Genomic DNA, 16719 nt, shown 5'->3' with positions numbered 1-16719 from the left:
GACGACGTGTAACGTAAATCTTATTATCATTTCGTCATATGGTACAAATAGTGAACAATTACAGTATATGATGCAACTTCAGGCGAGTGCAAAATTCGAATTTAAAGGAGCGCAAATGATAGTTTGCCATCTTACCGACGTGTATCCATACCATGGTGGAGGGGTAATCCCATACTTACCATTTGCTCAAATAGTAATCTCAGTGACCATCACGTTGCGTTAGTATCGCATTTATCGAGGTACGCGAGATGCGCTCTGCGTTCGATGTCTGAAAAAATATGTGAATAACGAAGTATCCCGATGATCCCTAAGCGCGGGATATCGCGCGTCCATGTCCTAAGATAATGTAAAATGACTATCATATTTATTTAGGATCTGTACGATTGTGTAATAGTGATTTGGTGCGGTCAAAGTGTCCAACAGGGTACCCCTACGCCATTTTGTGATCCCTTACGAAGACGTAAACATCACACTTTCTAATCGTATTTATGGCACCACACAATCCGCTCTGAAATCCTTACAGGCCAGCTTGATCTACGCCGTATATTACTTTCCTTCACTTACCAAAGATCGAAAGTAAATTCTAGTAACCTGTTTGCTGCATGCTCTGCATTTCGCGCCAAATTGGTGGTTGCACCTGGTGCATCTGCCCGCTTAGAAAACAGCTGTCTTGTACTCGACTTGTTATCACTTAACTGTCATTTTTTTCTACTCAAAGACACCTGACGCCTCTACAAAGTCTCGTTCCCCTAAAATCGTAAGAAATGTAGTCAAATCGAATAAAAACAAACTGTTTACATCATCCTCATATTTAAACGGTTTGTTTTATTATGTTCACTTCTAATTTGCGTGGTTCCACTATATGCGTTCAATATGTATTCGGTATTTTGATGTACGCAACTTAGGACCAGCTTCGCACTTCTCCCAGCCACGTTGTAACGTACTTGCACAATTTCATCGCTTTGAGCGAAATCTCTATATCTACTTTAGTCTCTATGTCGTTGAAAACGAGTAAACTTCTATTGGTGCTAAATAATCTCATTTTTTTCTTGATCACAAGGCTCCTGTCATGATTCGTGCGAAATGAACAACGTTTAAAACTATGCACGCGATTTTCTACCACCTTATTCAGCGTTACGAAATCGGGAATTATTTATCTTAACAAAAATCTGATTTACAGTATCTGTACCTTGAACTCTTGGACATAACCTAATACTTGCCAAAAGAATTACCTGAGATGTATATGACAAAGTTGATGAGTAGATTGCTAGTGATTGTTTTACTTGTTGAAACATTGATTGATTAACAAATTGTTACGTTTAATCGTGAATAAATAACTTTTATACATCGTTGAAAAGGAACTGGAAGTCGCAAGAGATGCTCACTCTTCATACCTGATTACTATAATAACATAATATCAGATAATGTCCGGGGATTCGGGGTGGAGCGCGGTCATCCACCGTCCCTCAGAACTGGAATTACAAAATTGGAATTGGGATGAAAATGACGGAGATCAAGAGCGAGAACTCCCATCTACTGTAGATATGGATGCCATCAAAGGTGGGGGGAGCTGGGATCCTCCCAATGGTACTAATGGTAATTAAACTGGAAATAATATTGGACACACATTCGAACCGCAAATGGAACGATACAACGGTTCATTTACCCTTTACCAAGTTATACGAGTTGCAAATATTTCATCCTGGTTTGCTTCGTTTACACAGGCACAGATTCCGTCGATTCTGAAGATGATTCGGAATCAGAAGAGGAGAGTTCTGCTGGTTCAGATGGCAGCTGTTCTTTCTCGGATTCAAATTCCGATTCAGAGGAAGAGAGCACGGCCGAAGAAGAAGAAGACGAAGGTGAAGATAGTGGATCCGATTCTGACTGCACTTCAGAAAGGAGTGAGCAGACGTTTTCCATTCGGGAGACAAACTTTGAGCAGGTATGACTGGCCTGTGAAAGTACTGGGGTGAATCTTTTTATTGACAAAATTGAAATATATGTAAAACTTTTCGATGCACAATTGTAAATCATTCATGCTACTTACATTGTTTTTGGACTGTAATCATACAATTAAACAACAAAAATTTGTTTCCTTTAGATTATATCACTTATTTATGATTTCTTCCAATGACCAACAAGGCTTGGATAATTATAATACAATTTTTGCAATTGAAAAAGTTTTATCTATACTTTTCTGAATTTATATTTGAAACGTGCAACTGTGCATTATGATCATATAGTTATTTTAAACGTGTAGATTAGTGGTTTGGAAATACAAACACTCTTATTGGCCAGTACTGAAATGACAAGTGCAGTTATAAATGAAGATACATATAGCACGTTTCAAAGATATATTGTTTTCTTAAATTTGAAACTTGTAAGAATCTTATTTTTAAGCACTCAATTGCTGAAACCTTCTGTAGACTTGAGAAAAAAAATCTAAGTTAAAGACTATTCCTTGTTGAACTTTCCTTTTACAAATGAACTTCTTGGGGTACACGTCAATGTCCACCTTAATCGATGTTTCTTGATCCAACGTAACTTTGACAAAGCTGAAACAATTGATGTATTAACTATGAAAAGTAACAATGTTAAAAAAAATATTGGATGTTCTAAAATACGCGAGTTTATAGATTGATAAATACTTGTAACAATTGTAGTGAGTTAAGCGTATGGTCTAGTTGAAGCGATCCTAATATCAAATTTATCATTATTTTTAATTAATCTTTGCTGTTACCGTTTGCACGTACAGCTTACTACTATCAAACGTGATGACCACCGGGAGGACTCATTGACTATTCTGGTAAATTGTTTTTTCGAAATTGTTAAGATAAAACTTTTTTTTACTTATAACCAACAAGATTAAATGATGTTAAATATTTACCATTTCGATAATACTCTGCTTATTAAAAAATTTCTTGCCCAAAATAAGAAATCATTGCCATAATCCGATAATTACCCTGCTGTACTTGATTTCATCTAAATGAGGACTATTGTCTGTTTAATTCAAAGATTAAGGTTTTACTGTCATTGCTGATTATTACTTACCCATCATGGGGACTGAAAACAATGGGCCGGTAATTCTGCATGATATGTTTTAGATTTACGAGGTTCAAGTTTGTAATGTTGATGTAATAAATATATACCGAGGAAATGTAGCCATTGCAAATATTGGAAGTTGACCATATGACTACGAAAATGACTGTAAAGTTTATTATTTGAGTGGTGATTCACGTTTTTCACATCTTTTTTATTTTAATTTCAATAATTGATGTAGTTCGATGTTATCTTCATACTATGTTGTGTTGATGTTGTGAACTTCTACCTCATTCTTGGAATTGGGATATTAATCGGAAGTATAAATCTTCAGATTCAAACTCTTGTTCAAGCCTTTATTATCTATGTATAGTGAATTTTGTAAATTAATATTATTCATCAATCATCAGCTTCTATTTGTGTCCATGTATATTACGTATATGCATCTGTATATATCTCGAAAATTGTCATCCAATTATGATATATTGCATTACAATTTGTCAAAGCAAAATACATGTCAGTTATCAAGAATCATTTCGATACATATAGGTTTCTTTTAGCTGCCACTTAGTAATCATCATTTGTTGTAGAAACAACCTGTATTTTGATTTTTTTTCTTCTCATCACTTTTCCAACTGAAACTCATCCAAGCTTTGTCAGAAGAATTAAATTAGTTGAGTTACATCTTTCTTCAGGGAGCATTAAAGCTGAAAATTGCATTGAAGGCTTCTAAAAAAGAAGATGTGGATAAACCAAAATGTGAAAAACCTCGACGACCTGCCTCCAGACGACCCAAGGTTTCTAGTCGCAGTACTAAAGTAAGTTGCTGTAGTGAAGAATGACTCATTCATACTTAATCTTCAGTATTACCATCATATATGGTGATTCTCTTGAATACGATACTGATAATTAAGTGCGCAGTGTGCAGTATGCTGTGTAAACTAAATACTTTTATGCATGTGTAAAAATTTATTCCTTGGTTTCTTTTTATTTTTTATTTTAACCACTATCATACATGAAAAATGTATTCCTGAGACCACTCACTTAGCTGCGCATAAATTACTCATTGAATGAGGTGTACACCTGCTTAAACTAACCACATGCTCCACTGTAAAAAAATCAATAGGGTTCATGATTCATACTAACTTGATTTTTCATCAGAAGCATAAGGTGTGAGCAAGAAATTTCCATGAAGAAAAAATAACAATCATTGCTGTATTATTATACCATACTCTATCATTTTCATCGAGAATTCATACATACATTATTATTGTCTTTCTGATGCAAATAATTCTGAAATATGTTGAGATTTTAAATTTTTGAAGATTTTTAGCTGTGATATGTGCAAATGACAATAACAACGGTACAGAATTTTTCGAAAAGACAGAGCCAGCTGTTATATAAAGTTTTTTTGTGTTTAATATTGTATGCTTTATTTTACTAATGTCAGTATTGATACAGAATCTGTTGTCTTACCAAAATGAGGTTGAAATTATTAATGTTAAAGTAAGGAACCTTTCAATGAAAAGTTACTATTTTCCAACTTCAGAATAAGTTTGAAGAAGTAGAGTTTGTAAAATACGAGTATGCTAATGCTATACTACAGTTTACTTACATTCAGACAATCCTAAATTATCGAAATACCGGTTTTTCATAAAAATGCGTTATCAGAATGACATTACGATTCTATTTCCAAAAAGTTTATCACGTTTTACTGCTAACTCTGGCTGCCAGCTTCAGCTTCATGGAAATTCAACATAGCGATAACCCTGAGAAATAGGATGCTTATATACGTGCATTGGAAGTTAGAATAAATTTCGGAATCAACTAAATGTGCGAATTTTTTAAGTTTTGAAAATAAAACGTTTGAACTTGCATGTTATTTCCGGAGCATAGAACCAAAATGCATCTTACTTAAAGTGACTAAGGTGATTATACTATTAATCACCATAAATAGGTATCAGAGTGCAGCAGTGATGAATCCGAGACAGCTAATGCACGTCCAGTACCCCAGCAGCAGCAGCCGCTCCAAGAAATAAATCAGGAAGATTTGGCTGCCATTTTACCTGACCAAGAACATGAAGATGCTCCATTTGATGGTTTCGAAGATTCCGAGAGTGGACGTTTGGTTTCTAAGGCAATTGAAAGAATGTCTCTTGGAGCAGATTCTGATACCAGTGAAAATACTGACCAGAATCCCGTTCCTGTTTACAGTTCTACGTTGCTGCAACAGTTCGTTGAAAAAACGGCCATGCTTTCAGAGCCTAGGAAAAGGCGAAGCAAGCCTTTGAAGAAATCAAATGAACCTGAGTACGCATCCGTATCTAATGTTTCCCCTGACTCAGGGATTCAGTCAGTTAATAACAGTCCCTTGCACTTAGGTGTGAGTCCTATTAGTCCACCACTACCATCTCAATCACCGGTTCAAGTAGCTCAATCAAAACCAGCTGTCAATGTTGATAGAATTTTGTATCCACCTAAAAGGAAACCTGGAAGACCCGCGAAAAGCATTTCTACCCAACCTAGAGGACCGGGTAGGCCAAAATTAAAGCCTGAAATTATTGAAAAAATTGAAAAAATTGAACGAAATGAAAGTCCCGGAATGAAAAAAGCGAAGGAAATTGTTACAAATGAAAAGCGAATGAAAGGCAGCAGTACTCAGGGTAATAGTAAGATGTCTGAAGAAAATAAAGATGAATCTGTTGGTAAAATGAAAAAATCCAAAAATAAAAGGCATTGTCAAGATAAAAAATGCACTTCTCTCAAGACCACACAAGATAGAATTTCTTCAAAGTCTGAAAAATTACATTCTCCCCAGGATAAGTGCCTAAATAAACCCAACAAACAAGCTAAAAATCTTCCACAGTGCGATGGGAATACCTGCAAGAATGTCAGGCAGGAAAGATCTACTGGCTTATCAAAAACCACGTCACCATCACGACAGAAGTGTTCATCAAGGCAGAATCAGACTGAAGATAAATTGAATCATAGTCAAAAAGTTTCAAAGGAGAACAGGGCTGATACATCACCTGCATCAAGAAAGCAAGGCACTGGTAAAAAACTTATGACGTCAGCTCCAAGAAGAGTTTTGAAAGAAAACAAAAACAGTAAAAAGTCTGCTGTTAATTCAACTTCATCTGGAGTTGGTCATTCTGTAGAGATGGGCTTGCTCATGGATGCCAAAATGAAATGTGAAAATCCAGAAAACGATTCAAAACAGACGTTTAAAAACCCGCTTCAGAATCGCCGCCGTAAACATCATCACAAACATAAGAGACGATATTTGGTGCCACCAAAAACCCCAGTGCGTATTGATCCGTGCGTTATTCAAGAATTGGAGAAATTAATTGAGGAGTTTTCGAAATGTTGCAGCTTGGGACGAACAACCACAAATTCCATGCATTCTGAGTTACCACAGATTTTTCGTGTGAAGAAAATTACTAAAAAAAGAAAAGGTGGTGATGTTAGTTTGAATGATGAACAAAAGTTGAAAAGACGTCTGAAGAAAGAGAAGGTCTCATCAGGTGCTGAATCAAAAAATAGCACAAGCACCAATTCAAATTCAAATTCGAACGAACAAAGGTTGCCATTAAAGAAACGACACTACCATGTATCAAGCCCACACAGTTCTCAAAGTTCTAATGCCAGTTGCACCGAAATTAGTAACGTTGAAACAAATTCAACCGAAAGTCATATCGAAGAAGCCATAGAAGCTACTATAACAAGATACAGCAGCAGTCCTTCATTGAACAAAGCCTCTATTCCGGTAACTCCTAAAAAGAGGCACAGAGATGTCGAAAACGTACCACTGGAAAAGCTAGAAAATGAATCGTTTGGCCCGGCAGATGACAAACCCTTAAATTTACCAGAAATTCAACCTAGACGAAAAAAAAAAATTCTAAGAGATCTTCGCGTCACTGTTACCAAATTGGATACAACAGATAATTATACACCCAATGAAAAACAGGAGAAAATGGAAAAAAACTCGGGTGAAAAAATTGTAAAACAACAATCTGATAAACTAAATAAAAATGAAAAACTGCAGTCAGACAAATTAGGAAAAGTTGATAAACCTCAGTCTGAAAAGACCGAAAAGAATCAGTTGGATAACAAGAACGAAAGATTTCAATTGAAAAGTATTTCTAATGGAAGTGGGTTTGTATCAAAAAACACGTCAGAAACATTGGACAATGATAATTTGAGCTTGGATAACAAAATCACAACTAGAAAGGAATTCAGTTTGAACGTTCCAAACCCAGTCAATCCATTGGCTGCCTTAATTTTAACAAAAAGAAAAATTCGTCGAAGAAAGGCTATAAATAGAACTGGGTTTCCAACTTTGAAGAAAAAGAAGAAAAAACTACCACTGTCAGCTAACGGTATTATATTACAGAATACATCTTCCATTACTCAAGCATCGAAATTTAAAATTGCAAGGGAAGATTTCAAATCTTCCAAAATGGAAGATGGCGACTCAATCTTGAAGCAGGCAGAAGCCCAAGATGTACTTCCAATTCTTGATCACCTAAAGATGCAAGATGTAGACAGTGAGAAACCTGATGACACTGAAATCGATATTATCGATTCCGAAGATTCTGCCTCTCTGCAAGACCACCCCTTGAGTAAAAATTGTTCTGAAAAAGTGTACAAAGGTTTAACTGGACAACTCCGAGTGCGGAAGGATTTAGTTGAATGTGATGGTAGTAAGCCTTGTGATAAATTGTGCCCGATTAAGTATGAGAAAGTACAAGATTCTAGAATTTATGATGAGAATGCAACTTTAGAAGAATCTCTTGAGAGGTATAATCAAAGTCAAAGAGTGGCAGAATTGAGTGAAGAAAATTTGAGAAAATTGGAACGTGCTAATTCGCAAGACACAGTAAAACTGGAAATCTCAGGTAATCTCAACAATAATCACAGTCACAAAAGGAGAAGAGGTTCTGTAAGCCCTTGTAACTTGACAATAAGAAATTTGAAAAGACTACGGAATGCTGGGTATGATACTGAAAGTGACGCAATGCCAAGCAGTGATGTAGCCAGTGACGATCATGAACTTGGAAAGCATCTAGGATCGTCACACAGCCGAAAGAAACAACCCAGGTGGAAGAAAAGATATCTTCAAGCTGGGCTTTTCTCAGATTATTTCAAAGAAGATGAACCCAGAAAAGTTCTCAGTTCTGACAACAATTCTGGCAAGAACAAAATGGTTTATGACCCTGCAGAACATCCCCATGGATTGTTACCACCGCCATATCATTGTGGAAAATTCTTACGTCAGAGAAAAATACCATTTCAATTGCCTTACGACTTGTGGTGGCTTCACACACATTCAAGATTGCCTGGTAGAGATTTAGTACCATCATGGAATTACAGGTGAGGTTGAGAAAAATTTTGAAGATCAAGTCAAATAAAATTGTACCTAATAAATCCCGAAGTAGTGAAAAAAGTTACATAGCTTGCTCGCCAACATTGAAACTTAGAGAGTTTGCTTTTATCTATTAAAATGTTAATTAGATGATATTATTTTATACAGAAAAATCAGAACAAATATTTACTACGATGTTAAGCCAACAACGTTATATGAAGCTCAGGCTTGCGAGTGTAAAGCTGAAACTGGTTGTGGAGAAGATTGTATAAACCGCATGGTCTTCAGCGAATGTTCACCACAGCTCTGTCCTTGCGCTGAAAAATGCAGGAATCAAAAAATTCAAAGACATGAATGGGCGCCAGGTTTACAAAGGTTTATGACCGAAGATAAAGGATGGGGAGTCAAAACCCAAGAGCATATTAGATCTGGTGAATTCATTCTTGAGTACGTCGGCGAAGTTGTTTCTGAAAGAGAATTCAAATCCAGAATGGCAACAAGGTACATTGTTATAGTGCTATTTGTAAATAAGTATAATTTGTATGCAATCCTAATGAAATACCTGCTTTTATTTCAGTCTACTGCTGAATAGTTGTATTGTTGAGAATTATCTTCTTTAGCAGTCTTAAAACTCATTGTTACAATCAATTAGTAGAGTTTATGTTTCAACACACCTATTCCGCAGATATGCTAATGACACACATCATTATTGCCTGCATCTTGACGGAGGGCTAGTTATTGATGGGCATCGAATGGGAGGGGATGGTCGCTTTGTTAATCACTCTTGCGAACCAAACTGTGAAATGCAAAAGTGGAGCGTACATGGATTACCAAGAATGGCACTATTTGCATCAAGGGATATAAAATCAGGAGAGGAACTGACCTACGATTATAATTTTGCACTATTTAACCCATCTGAAGGTCAACAATGCAGATGCGGAAGCAACGCTTGTAGAGGCGTGATTGGTAAGTAAAATCGCTTACAGATGAGAGGTTCTGATATCAAACTTCTATACTTTTCATACTCTTGAATTCAAATTTAATTTTACTCTAGGAGGAAAAAGTCAAAGAGTTGTCAGGCCAGTGATCTTGTCTACTTCCCAATCTCAATCAGAGAACAGCGAGAGACGGTCTGTAGGACGACCTCGAAAGAATGTTAGAAAATCGAACATCGTTCATTCGTCAAATTCAAAAGGAATTTGTAAATCCCGGAAATTGGGTGATCCAAGTGTCATACCTACCCCGCTAGTAAAACCCATGTCGCATCAACAAAGATGTTTCGCTCAACAGCATCATTGCTTTCTGCTTAGAAACTTGGAGAAGGTTAGAAGATTAAAATCTGTTTTGAATCACCCTCAAGCTCAAACAGGAAAAGTCAAAGTAAACGTAGCTCAGAATGTTAAAGAAAAAGGTAACGGAGATGCAAAGACACAATCCGATGCATTTTTTTCGCAACTTACTGCGTTGACTAATACAAATCCTAGAACAGTAAGAACTCGACGTCTCGCTCAAGCACAGGATGATCCAGAAGTAAATAAGACTGCTAAACTGGCCAAGGTACTTATAATATTTCGGCAAGCAAGAATTTCTTCAAGTTTATTCAGAATGCATATTAGTGTTGCCTTTCATGATACTGTGCTATTTTATTATACTTTAATTTACCTAATTTTCACACTTTTCGAGACAATAAATTTGAAAAGTATCCCTATTACCTATAAATGTATCTTTTCTGTGTTATTTTAGGTTCTTAAAGACTTGTACACGTTGGTGGCAACTGCTAAAGATGAAACAGACCAACTACTATGTGCCCCATTCATTAATTCACCACCAAAACGGAAATTACCGGAGTATTATGAGAAGATATCAGATCCAATAGACCTTAGTACGATAGATCAATGCATAGGCACTGGTCACTATAAGACAGCAGAACAGTTTGATCAGGATATGATCAGGCTCTTTGACAATAACGTCAAATTCTTTGGACGAACCTCCGAAGTTGGCATAGCTGCAGCTAGATTAAGAAAGTTATACCTGGGTAGTAAGTTAGAATTTGTTGATGCTATAACTGATGCAATGGGCGTACCACCATCTCAAGGTTTTTTGCCACCTAGAGGCTCGACTGCTGGGGAAGAAGATGTGATACGTTGCATTTGCGGATTGCACAGGTATGTTTGTTAATGCTGTGTTAAAATTGAAATTGAAGATATTAGTTTAGAAACATGTCTTTTGTTTGAATGTTTATTCGTGCACTGGTTCTAATAACGATTATAAATATACTCGTAGGGACGAAGGAGTGATGATTCAGTGTGAACGTTGTCTAGTGTGGCAGCACTGTGATTGCGTTAAGGCAGATACCAGTATTGAATCTTATTTATGTGAGAGATGTCAGCCTCGGCCTGTTGATTTAGAAATTCCTTTAGAAGCTGAAGAAGAAGAAGAGGGCAAGAGGCATTACGTAACACTCTTGAGGGGTGACTTACAGCTGCGTCAGGGTGACACTGTATATGTACTGAGAGATACTCCTGAGAAACACACATACAAAACGATACAAAAGCCGGACTACGAACAGATGGATATTTTCAGAATTGAGAGGCTGTGGAAGAATAGCCAGTCAGTACATTTTTAATACAAAAAAATCACTCACAGTAATATTCTGACTGTTTTTAACTCATTTTAACATTTCGAATGCACAGGGGTGAGCGATACGTCTTTGGTCATCACTATCTAAGACCTCATGAGACATATCACGAGCCAACACGTAAATTTTATGAAAATGAAGTGGTATGTGCACCTCTTTATGAAGCAGTACCTTGCGAATTAGTTGCTGGACGTTGCTGGGTTCTTGATCCTCACACTTATTGCAAAGGTAATTGCATAATGCACTGTGCTATTTCATTCCTTATGTGACTGGCGTGTAAATATTTATGCACTAATAGTTTATGTAACAGTCGTAAGATTGCTCAAATTTGTTGGACAATTCTTATACAGTTTGAGGATTGCAAAAAGTCTTCGTTTCTTTTCCGTATGAAATGTTTCTGTGTTGATACAGGCCGCCCGGTTGGTTCTACAGCAGAACATACTTATGTATGTGAATACCGGGTAGACCGAGCTGCTAGATTATTCACAAAGGTCGCACGTGCCAGGCATCAAGTGTGCACAAAACCATATGCCTTTGAAACCTTTAGTCAGCGGATGAAATACTATCGAACGTATTTGGTATGCATACATTTGTGTTTAATTTTACTGTGAAATATAACTTTTACAATTAAATCATCTCTGTCAATACATATCTCGTGTATTACTGATGCAAAAAAATTTACTACTTAGCCACACAGCCTGGAAGGCGTCTCGACAAATTCAGGTCACAAAACGCACAAGGATAAAAAGAAAAATCATCATGATACTGAAACACACGTCAAAACAGATTTAAATGTCGAGATAATGAAGTCGAGTAATAAGGATCAACACAAGGCATCTAATAGGAGAATAAGGCAACATTCGAACGATATGACACAAATTGCTATGCCGTCTATCAACTGCCGACAGGTAAGACGTGGTTTTGTTCTAAAGTTAAAGTATTTCTTGTCAGCAAAAAGGTCTATGAATTAGTATAGTATCTGTATGTTGCACGAAATCATCAGTTTGTTCGAAAATGAAAGAATTTTCGTACCTAATCAGTACTTGTATTTATAATAATAGCGTGGCGAACAAAGAAAACGGTTGAACGGTATTTTGGTTGGCCTGCTGCAAAGAATGCCAAATAAAAAGGATCCCCTAGATTTGTCGTTCCTATTGGAACGAAATAGACGAAATCGTAAACGACCAGGTGGACTTAACCCGTGACATTGGTTGATAACCCAATGATAATGTCACATTATTACAGGTAGTTGGTAGAGTATCGTTTTTGCATTACAGCCAACCCCGCGTTTAATGGGCGTACATATTTGCTGATTTCGTATATTATTACCTAGAATACATTTTTTAAGATTGACAACATTTCACAAAATTTGTCCACGTGCTGTTGTAAGATTTCAGGAAGGAAAAACGAGAGTAAAAGAAAAATCCAGCTTTTGCTAGTTATAGAAATGAATGATTATTTAAATACTTTGGAAGAAGAAACTTTTGAAAAGAACTTGATTTCGAAGTCAGAGATCAATGAAATGCTATTTATTGATTAATGTTGAATTAAATTGCAGGTTTGGCTGTTAAGATGTTTCTTCTTAATTTATTAATTATCAATATTGTACAGAATTGTTTATAAATTATTTTTATTATTATACAATTCGATATTGTTAAGAACATAGTTAATTACTTGTACAAATTATCGAATACGTGTGAGAGAAAAAGAATGAATGAAGCTTGTTGCACAAATTAATAATTATATTTTTCATAACCCCGGTGTTAGAGAAGACTATTGTATAATATAATATTATATCGAAGATAGGTACATTATTGACTATATTGTATTTAAATTATTATTCACATTATCATCATAACCCAAAATGATCGACGAATTTGATTAAAATTGAACTGTATATACATCTACGATTGCATATTTATTACGTTATATTTAATATTCTTATTAATAGTTTTTATTTTATATTATATTCATATCTTAGGCTAACATATTTTTTATGTATAAACTTTTGAAGTAAGTTATATCAAATGTAAATTTATTTTATTTTTACTTTCTTCCCCAAGGCCTGTAACAGAATTTTAAGGGGTAAGCATAACCTTCGAAAAACGAGTCTATTTTCCATATTTCTTTTCTTTGCCAAGATTGAACTTTTGCACACAGTTAATACGTAGTATTGACATGTCTCGTTTTTGTTTTTTTTTCTTTTCTTATTGCAAAAAATTCATAAAGAACATATTTATTGTTATATAAACAATGCGCTGTAGATGCCGCACGACTCGTTTACGGACATGATTACGGCAACTAGAGTCATCTAAAATGAAAAATGGAAAACTCTACTTTTGGTACAATGATGAAGCTGCAAAACCTTCGGTTACTTTTTTAAATCGAATTTCATTAGACCCGTATTCTTTTTCCGTTCCATGATCCGCGTTTCCAAGACATGCTGTGATCTTAGGCTGTAAATACGTCTGATTCGCAATCGAATTCAAAGCAAGTCAAGCCTACAATTAATTAACACTATATGTCACTATCGTCGAATACGTGTTTTTTTATGAATCAGATTAGGGTGCCTAGGGGTCAAAATTATTTCATTCCGTTATTGTTTTACGAAAAATGATGGTAGCCTCTAATAATACGTGAAGAGTGGCCGATTCCTACTTTGTTGACCAACATGTAGATGGCAACATATCTTGTTATCTATTTTACCGGTAGTGATTCGAACTGGGTGAGTTTTTCGTGACTACCACTCACTAATGGCAGTAGCGAAGTGGGCTGTGGCCTTAGAGCATATAGTCCTGGTATACCTTTCGCATAAGTGGAAAACGGTACAGAGAGGGAAATAGTAATACTACATCCCTTCTCTGTCTCGCAGGCTCCGATTAGTCGACTTACGCTAGTGCTCCGAACACTCACGCTTGTATCATAGGATCCCGGTTCCTGGCTGTAAAGTTTGTTTTGCTCGTAGTGCATATCAGGAGCATCAGAAGTTCGAGTGCTGCTATTAAGTTTAATTTATTTACTAAAATCATGCCATTGAAACGTCGCGTTTCCATCACACTTTATGGAGAAAATGCCCGTTCCACATTCATAAATTAAAATTTTTCATTTAAAAATATGTTAAATACTGATATTATTAACTGTTTGTTTCAATGACCTTATCTACTAGGAATCAGTGTATGTGTATAGTATACATATCCGGATTATATTAACGCAATGCGCGGGGCACTCAATTACGACAGGTACGCTCTTGCCGCAGACAGAGCGCGCATGTAATATTACGATGTCTCTCTCTGTCACTGACTCGGAGACAGTTTTCCAGCGTCGATGCTTCCTCAATGTCTATATGCTCTAAGGCTGTGGCAGGCGACACTCATCAAAACAATTAATTTTATTAAATTAATCTATACTTTTAAGCTCGAGCGAGTGACTAAACAATTGTCGTGACAAAAGAATTTGAAAATAAACTCTGTAGTGAAATGCCCTGCAAGCTTTAGTAAGTATATGAAACATTTTTATCCTCAACTTCAAGTTTACTTTGCCCTGTTTAGTGTTACTTTTTTTTCTTTCTTCACACTCATATCCCATTTCTCACTTACAGATCGTTGACAGATTAGAAAATGCAAATCTGATGTAACCAATCGACAGATAATAACAAAATATCGTTTATCATCATCGTAACTCTAATCAACTACCGTATTTTACAATACGATTGTGCGAATAACCTTTAATAAGTTTTTCATTAGCTCAAAATACCCAATCAATATAACACAAATTTAAATACCACTTTCTTATTTCTCGAAACATTTGCAAGATTAATTTCAGCATTTTTCCTTTGCTTTCGCGAACTTTCTATGGGATACTTCATAATATCCATCCTTGAGACATAAATAGGTAGATAGAATCTCTTACAATTAGTGAAGATCGATTGCTCTCCATCATCTTTGTTGAAGATTCTTTTATCACTTTGCAGGTATCTTTTTTCAACCAGTGTACGACCCAGCATCATTCAGGTCCGGTACTTTGGTTCAAGTTGAGATTTACTAAAAAGACTGTCATGACGGAATACAAGCTAGTTGTTGTAGGGGCTGGAGGTGTTGGCAAGTCTGCGCTCACCATACAACTAATTCAGAACCACTTTGTAGATGAATATGATCCAACAATAGAAGACTCTTATAGAAAACAGGTAACTAACATTTGGATTCAAAAATTTTGTCGCATAAGTTATACAATTAATTTTTTTTTCGATCAAAGTTGTCTTCAATGCACTAGAAATAGACAAATACTCTTTATTTTTAGCTTAATTATTTTCATATTTTTTAGGTTGTTATAGATGGGGAAACTTGTTTGCTGGATATTTTAGATACCGCTGGCCAAGAAGAGTATAGCGCAATGCGGGACCAATACATGCGAACTGGTGAAGGATTTCTACTAGTCTTTGCTGTTAATTCGGCAAAAAGTTTTGAAGTAAGTACAATACTGCATTTCGATACATTTATTGCTTAGTAAGCTAGAAAATTATTAACCTTCGCGATGTTTACTTATAAAATAATGTAGTTAGTAAAAATCACAGTAACCAAAAAAAATCACACAGTTGTCTTGTCTCAATTAACCTGATCATCTGATATCCCTTGAGTCTGTAGCAAAGCTTTTCACACTTGCAATGATATCTTCTCAGCTTATCAATGTGACAAGTATTTATAAGTTGAGAGTATGAATCAAGAGGTTTTATTGTAATTAATTACAGGGTATAGTAAAGTTTATTATATTTAAGCAATTTTTTCCATTCTTTTATTCTTCACTATAATTACACTGACTTAACTTTGGTTGCTTTCTTCGCATTACACAGGACATTGGAACATACAGAGAACAGATAAAACGTGTCAAAGATGCCGAAGAGGTGCCAATGGTGTTGGTTGGGAATAAATGTGACCTTCAGTCATGGGCTGTAAATATGACGCAAGCGAGAGAAGTAGCTCGTCAGTATGGTGTACCATTCGTTGAAACTTCCGCAAAAACTAGAATGGGAGTAGACGACGCTTTCTATACTCTAGTAAGCAAAGTGATTCATAGTAAAAGATGAAAAAGTGTGCAAGTGGTAAAAAATCTTACTGGTTATCACTTATATCTTTCAGGTTAGAGAAATCCGAAGTGATAAAGAACAAAGAGGCAAAGAAAAACGAAAGCGTATGAGAGCAAGAAGTTCTGGACGCCGAAGGCATCGCTGCTGTCTTCTGTAAATGGTTAACTAATTTCTGTTACCTTTATATACTATACAAGCGCGAGTATAATGTAAAAAGAAAAAAAAACCGTTGGGTTAATTAACTGTGTCGCACATTAGTGCAGCTCACTTTGAAACGCGAAGTAAAGCTGCCACCACAACATTTTTTAAAACGATTGATGTATGATTGTACAATATTACACAATACATTTTTACTCGTAGTATCAAATCTTATCTTACAAATAATGATAACATTTTACTGGATTAACTATCTATATTTCGAAACTTTATTTGGGTTTTGACCATTCTTAAGCTAAGTATGAAAAATTATCTCTTAAGAACTTGTTAAATAATGTAATCGTACAATTTAAAATTATATTCATACGCATAAAATCACACAATTTTCGCAGTAATGTTTTACGCACTATAGCAATGTTGAAATAAATTGTTAGTATA

At 35.7% G+C, this 16719-nt stretch overlaps 2 protein-coding genes across 7 annotated transcripts; both read left to right on the top strand.

The window, feature by feature from the left end:
- The first annotated feature begins 228 nt into the window (after positions 1 to 228).
- Positions 229 to 13022, top strand: LOC124308010 (histone-lysine N-methyltransferase ash1). 5 transcript variants are annotated; one of them, XM_046770272.1, is made up of 15 exons: positions 229 to 346; positions 1359 to 1596; positions 1725 to 1945; positions 2759 to 2809; positions 3738 to 3860; positions 5000 to 8415; positions 8576 to 8908; positions 9093 to 9373; positions 9462 to 9964; positions 10151 to 10572; positions 10691 to 11017; positions 11101 to 11273; positions 11457 to 11623; positions 11735 to 11953; positions 12107 to 13022. In XM_046770272.1, exons 2-15 carry the CDS (start codon positions 1425 to 1427, stop codon positions 12248 to 12250), a joined length of 6552 nt encoding a protein of 2183 aa, XP_046626228.1. In that variant the 5' UTR covers positions 229 to 346; positions 1359 to 1424; the 3' UTR covers positions 12251 to 13022. The 5 variants fall into 5 exon arrangements, with proteins under 5 accessions (XP_046626228.1, XP_046626227.1, XP_046626225.1 ...); XM_046770271.1 differs by having other exon boundaries at positions 229 to 460; XM_046770269.1 differs by having other exon boundaries at positions 229 to 460; positions 1181 to 1596.
- Positions 13023 to 14349: 1327 nt separating this feature from the next.
- Positions 14350 to 16426, top strand: LOC124306946 (ras-like protein 1). 2 transcript variants are annotated; one of them, XM_046768132.1, is made up of 5 exons: positions 14350 to 14538; positions 15016 to 15228; positions 15366 to 15509; positions 15892 to 16095; positions 16178 to 16426. In XM_046768132.1, the coding sequence occupies exons 2-5, from the start codon at positions 15100 to 15102 to the stop codon at positions 16280 to 16282; spliced, it is 582 nt and encodes a 193-aa protein (XP_046624088.1). In that variant the 5' UTR covers positions 14350 to 14538; positions 15016 to 15099; the 3' UTR covers positions 16283 to 16426. The 2 variants fall into 2 exon arrangements, with proteins under 2 accessions (XP_046624088.1, XP_046624089.1); XM_046768133.1 differs by lacking the exon at positions 14350 to 14538 and adding an exon at positions 14653 to 14936.
- Positions 16427 to 16719: the final 293 nt, after the last annotated feature.

The sequence above is a fragment of the Neodiprion virginianus genome, chromosome 6 (genome assembly GCF_021901495.1).
Source record: "Neodiprion virginianus isolate iyNeoVirg1 chromosome 6, iyNeoVirg1.1, whole genome shotgun sequence".
Classification (NCBI taxonomy): Eukaryota; Metazoa; Arthropoda; class Insecta; order Hymenoptera; family Diprionidae; genus Neodiprion; species Neodiprion virginianus.
The sequence above is the reverse complement of the archived record's forward strand: the minus strand, read 5'-3'. Positions and strand labels throughout refer to the sequence as shown.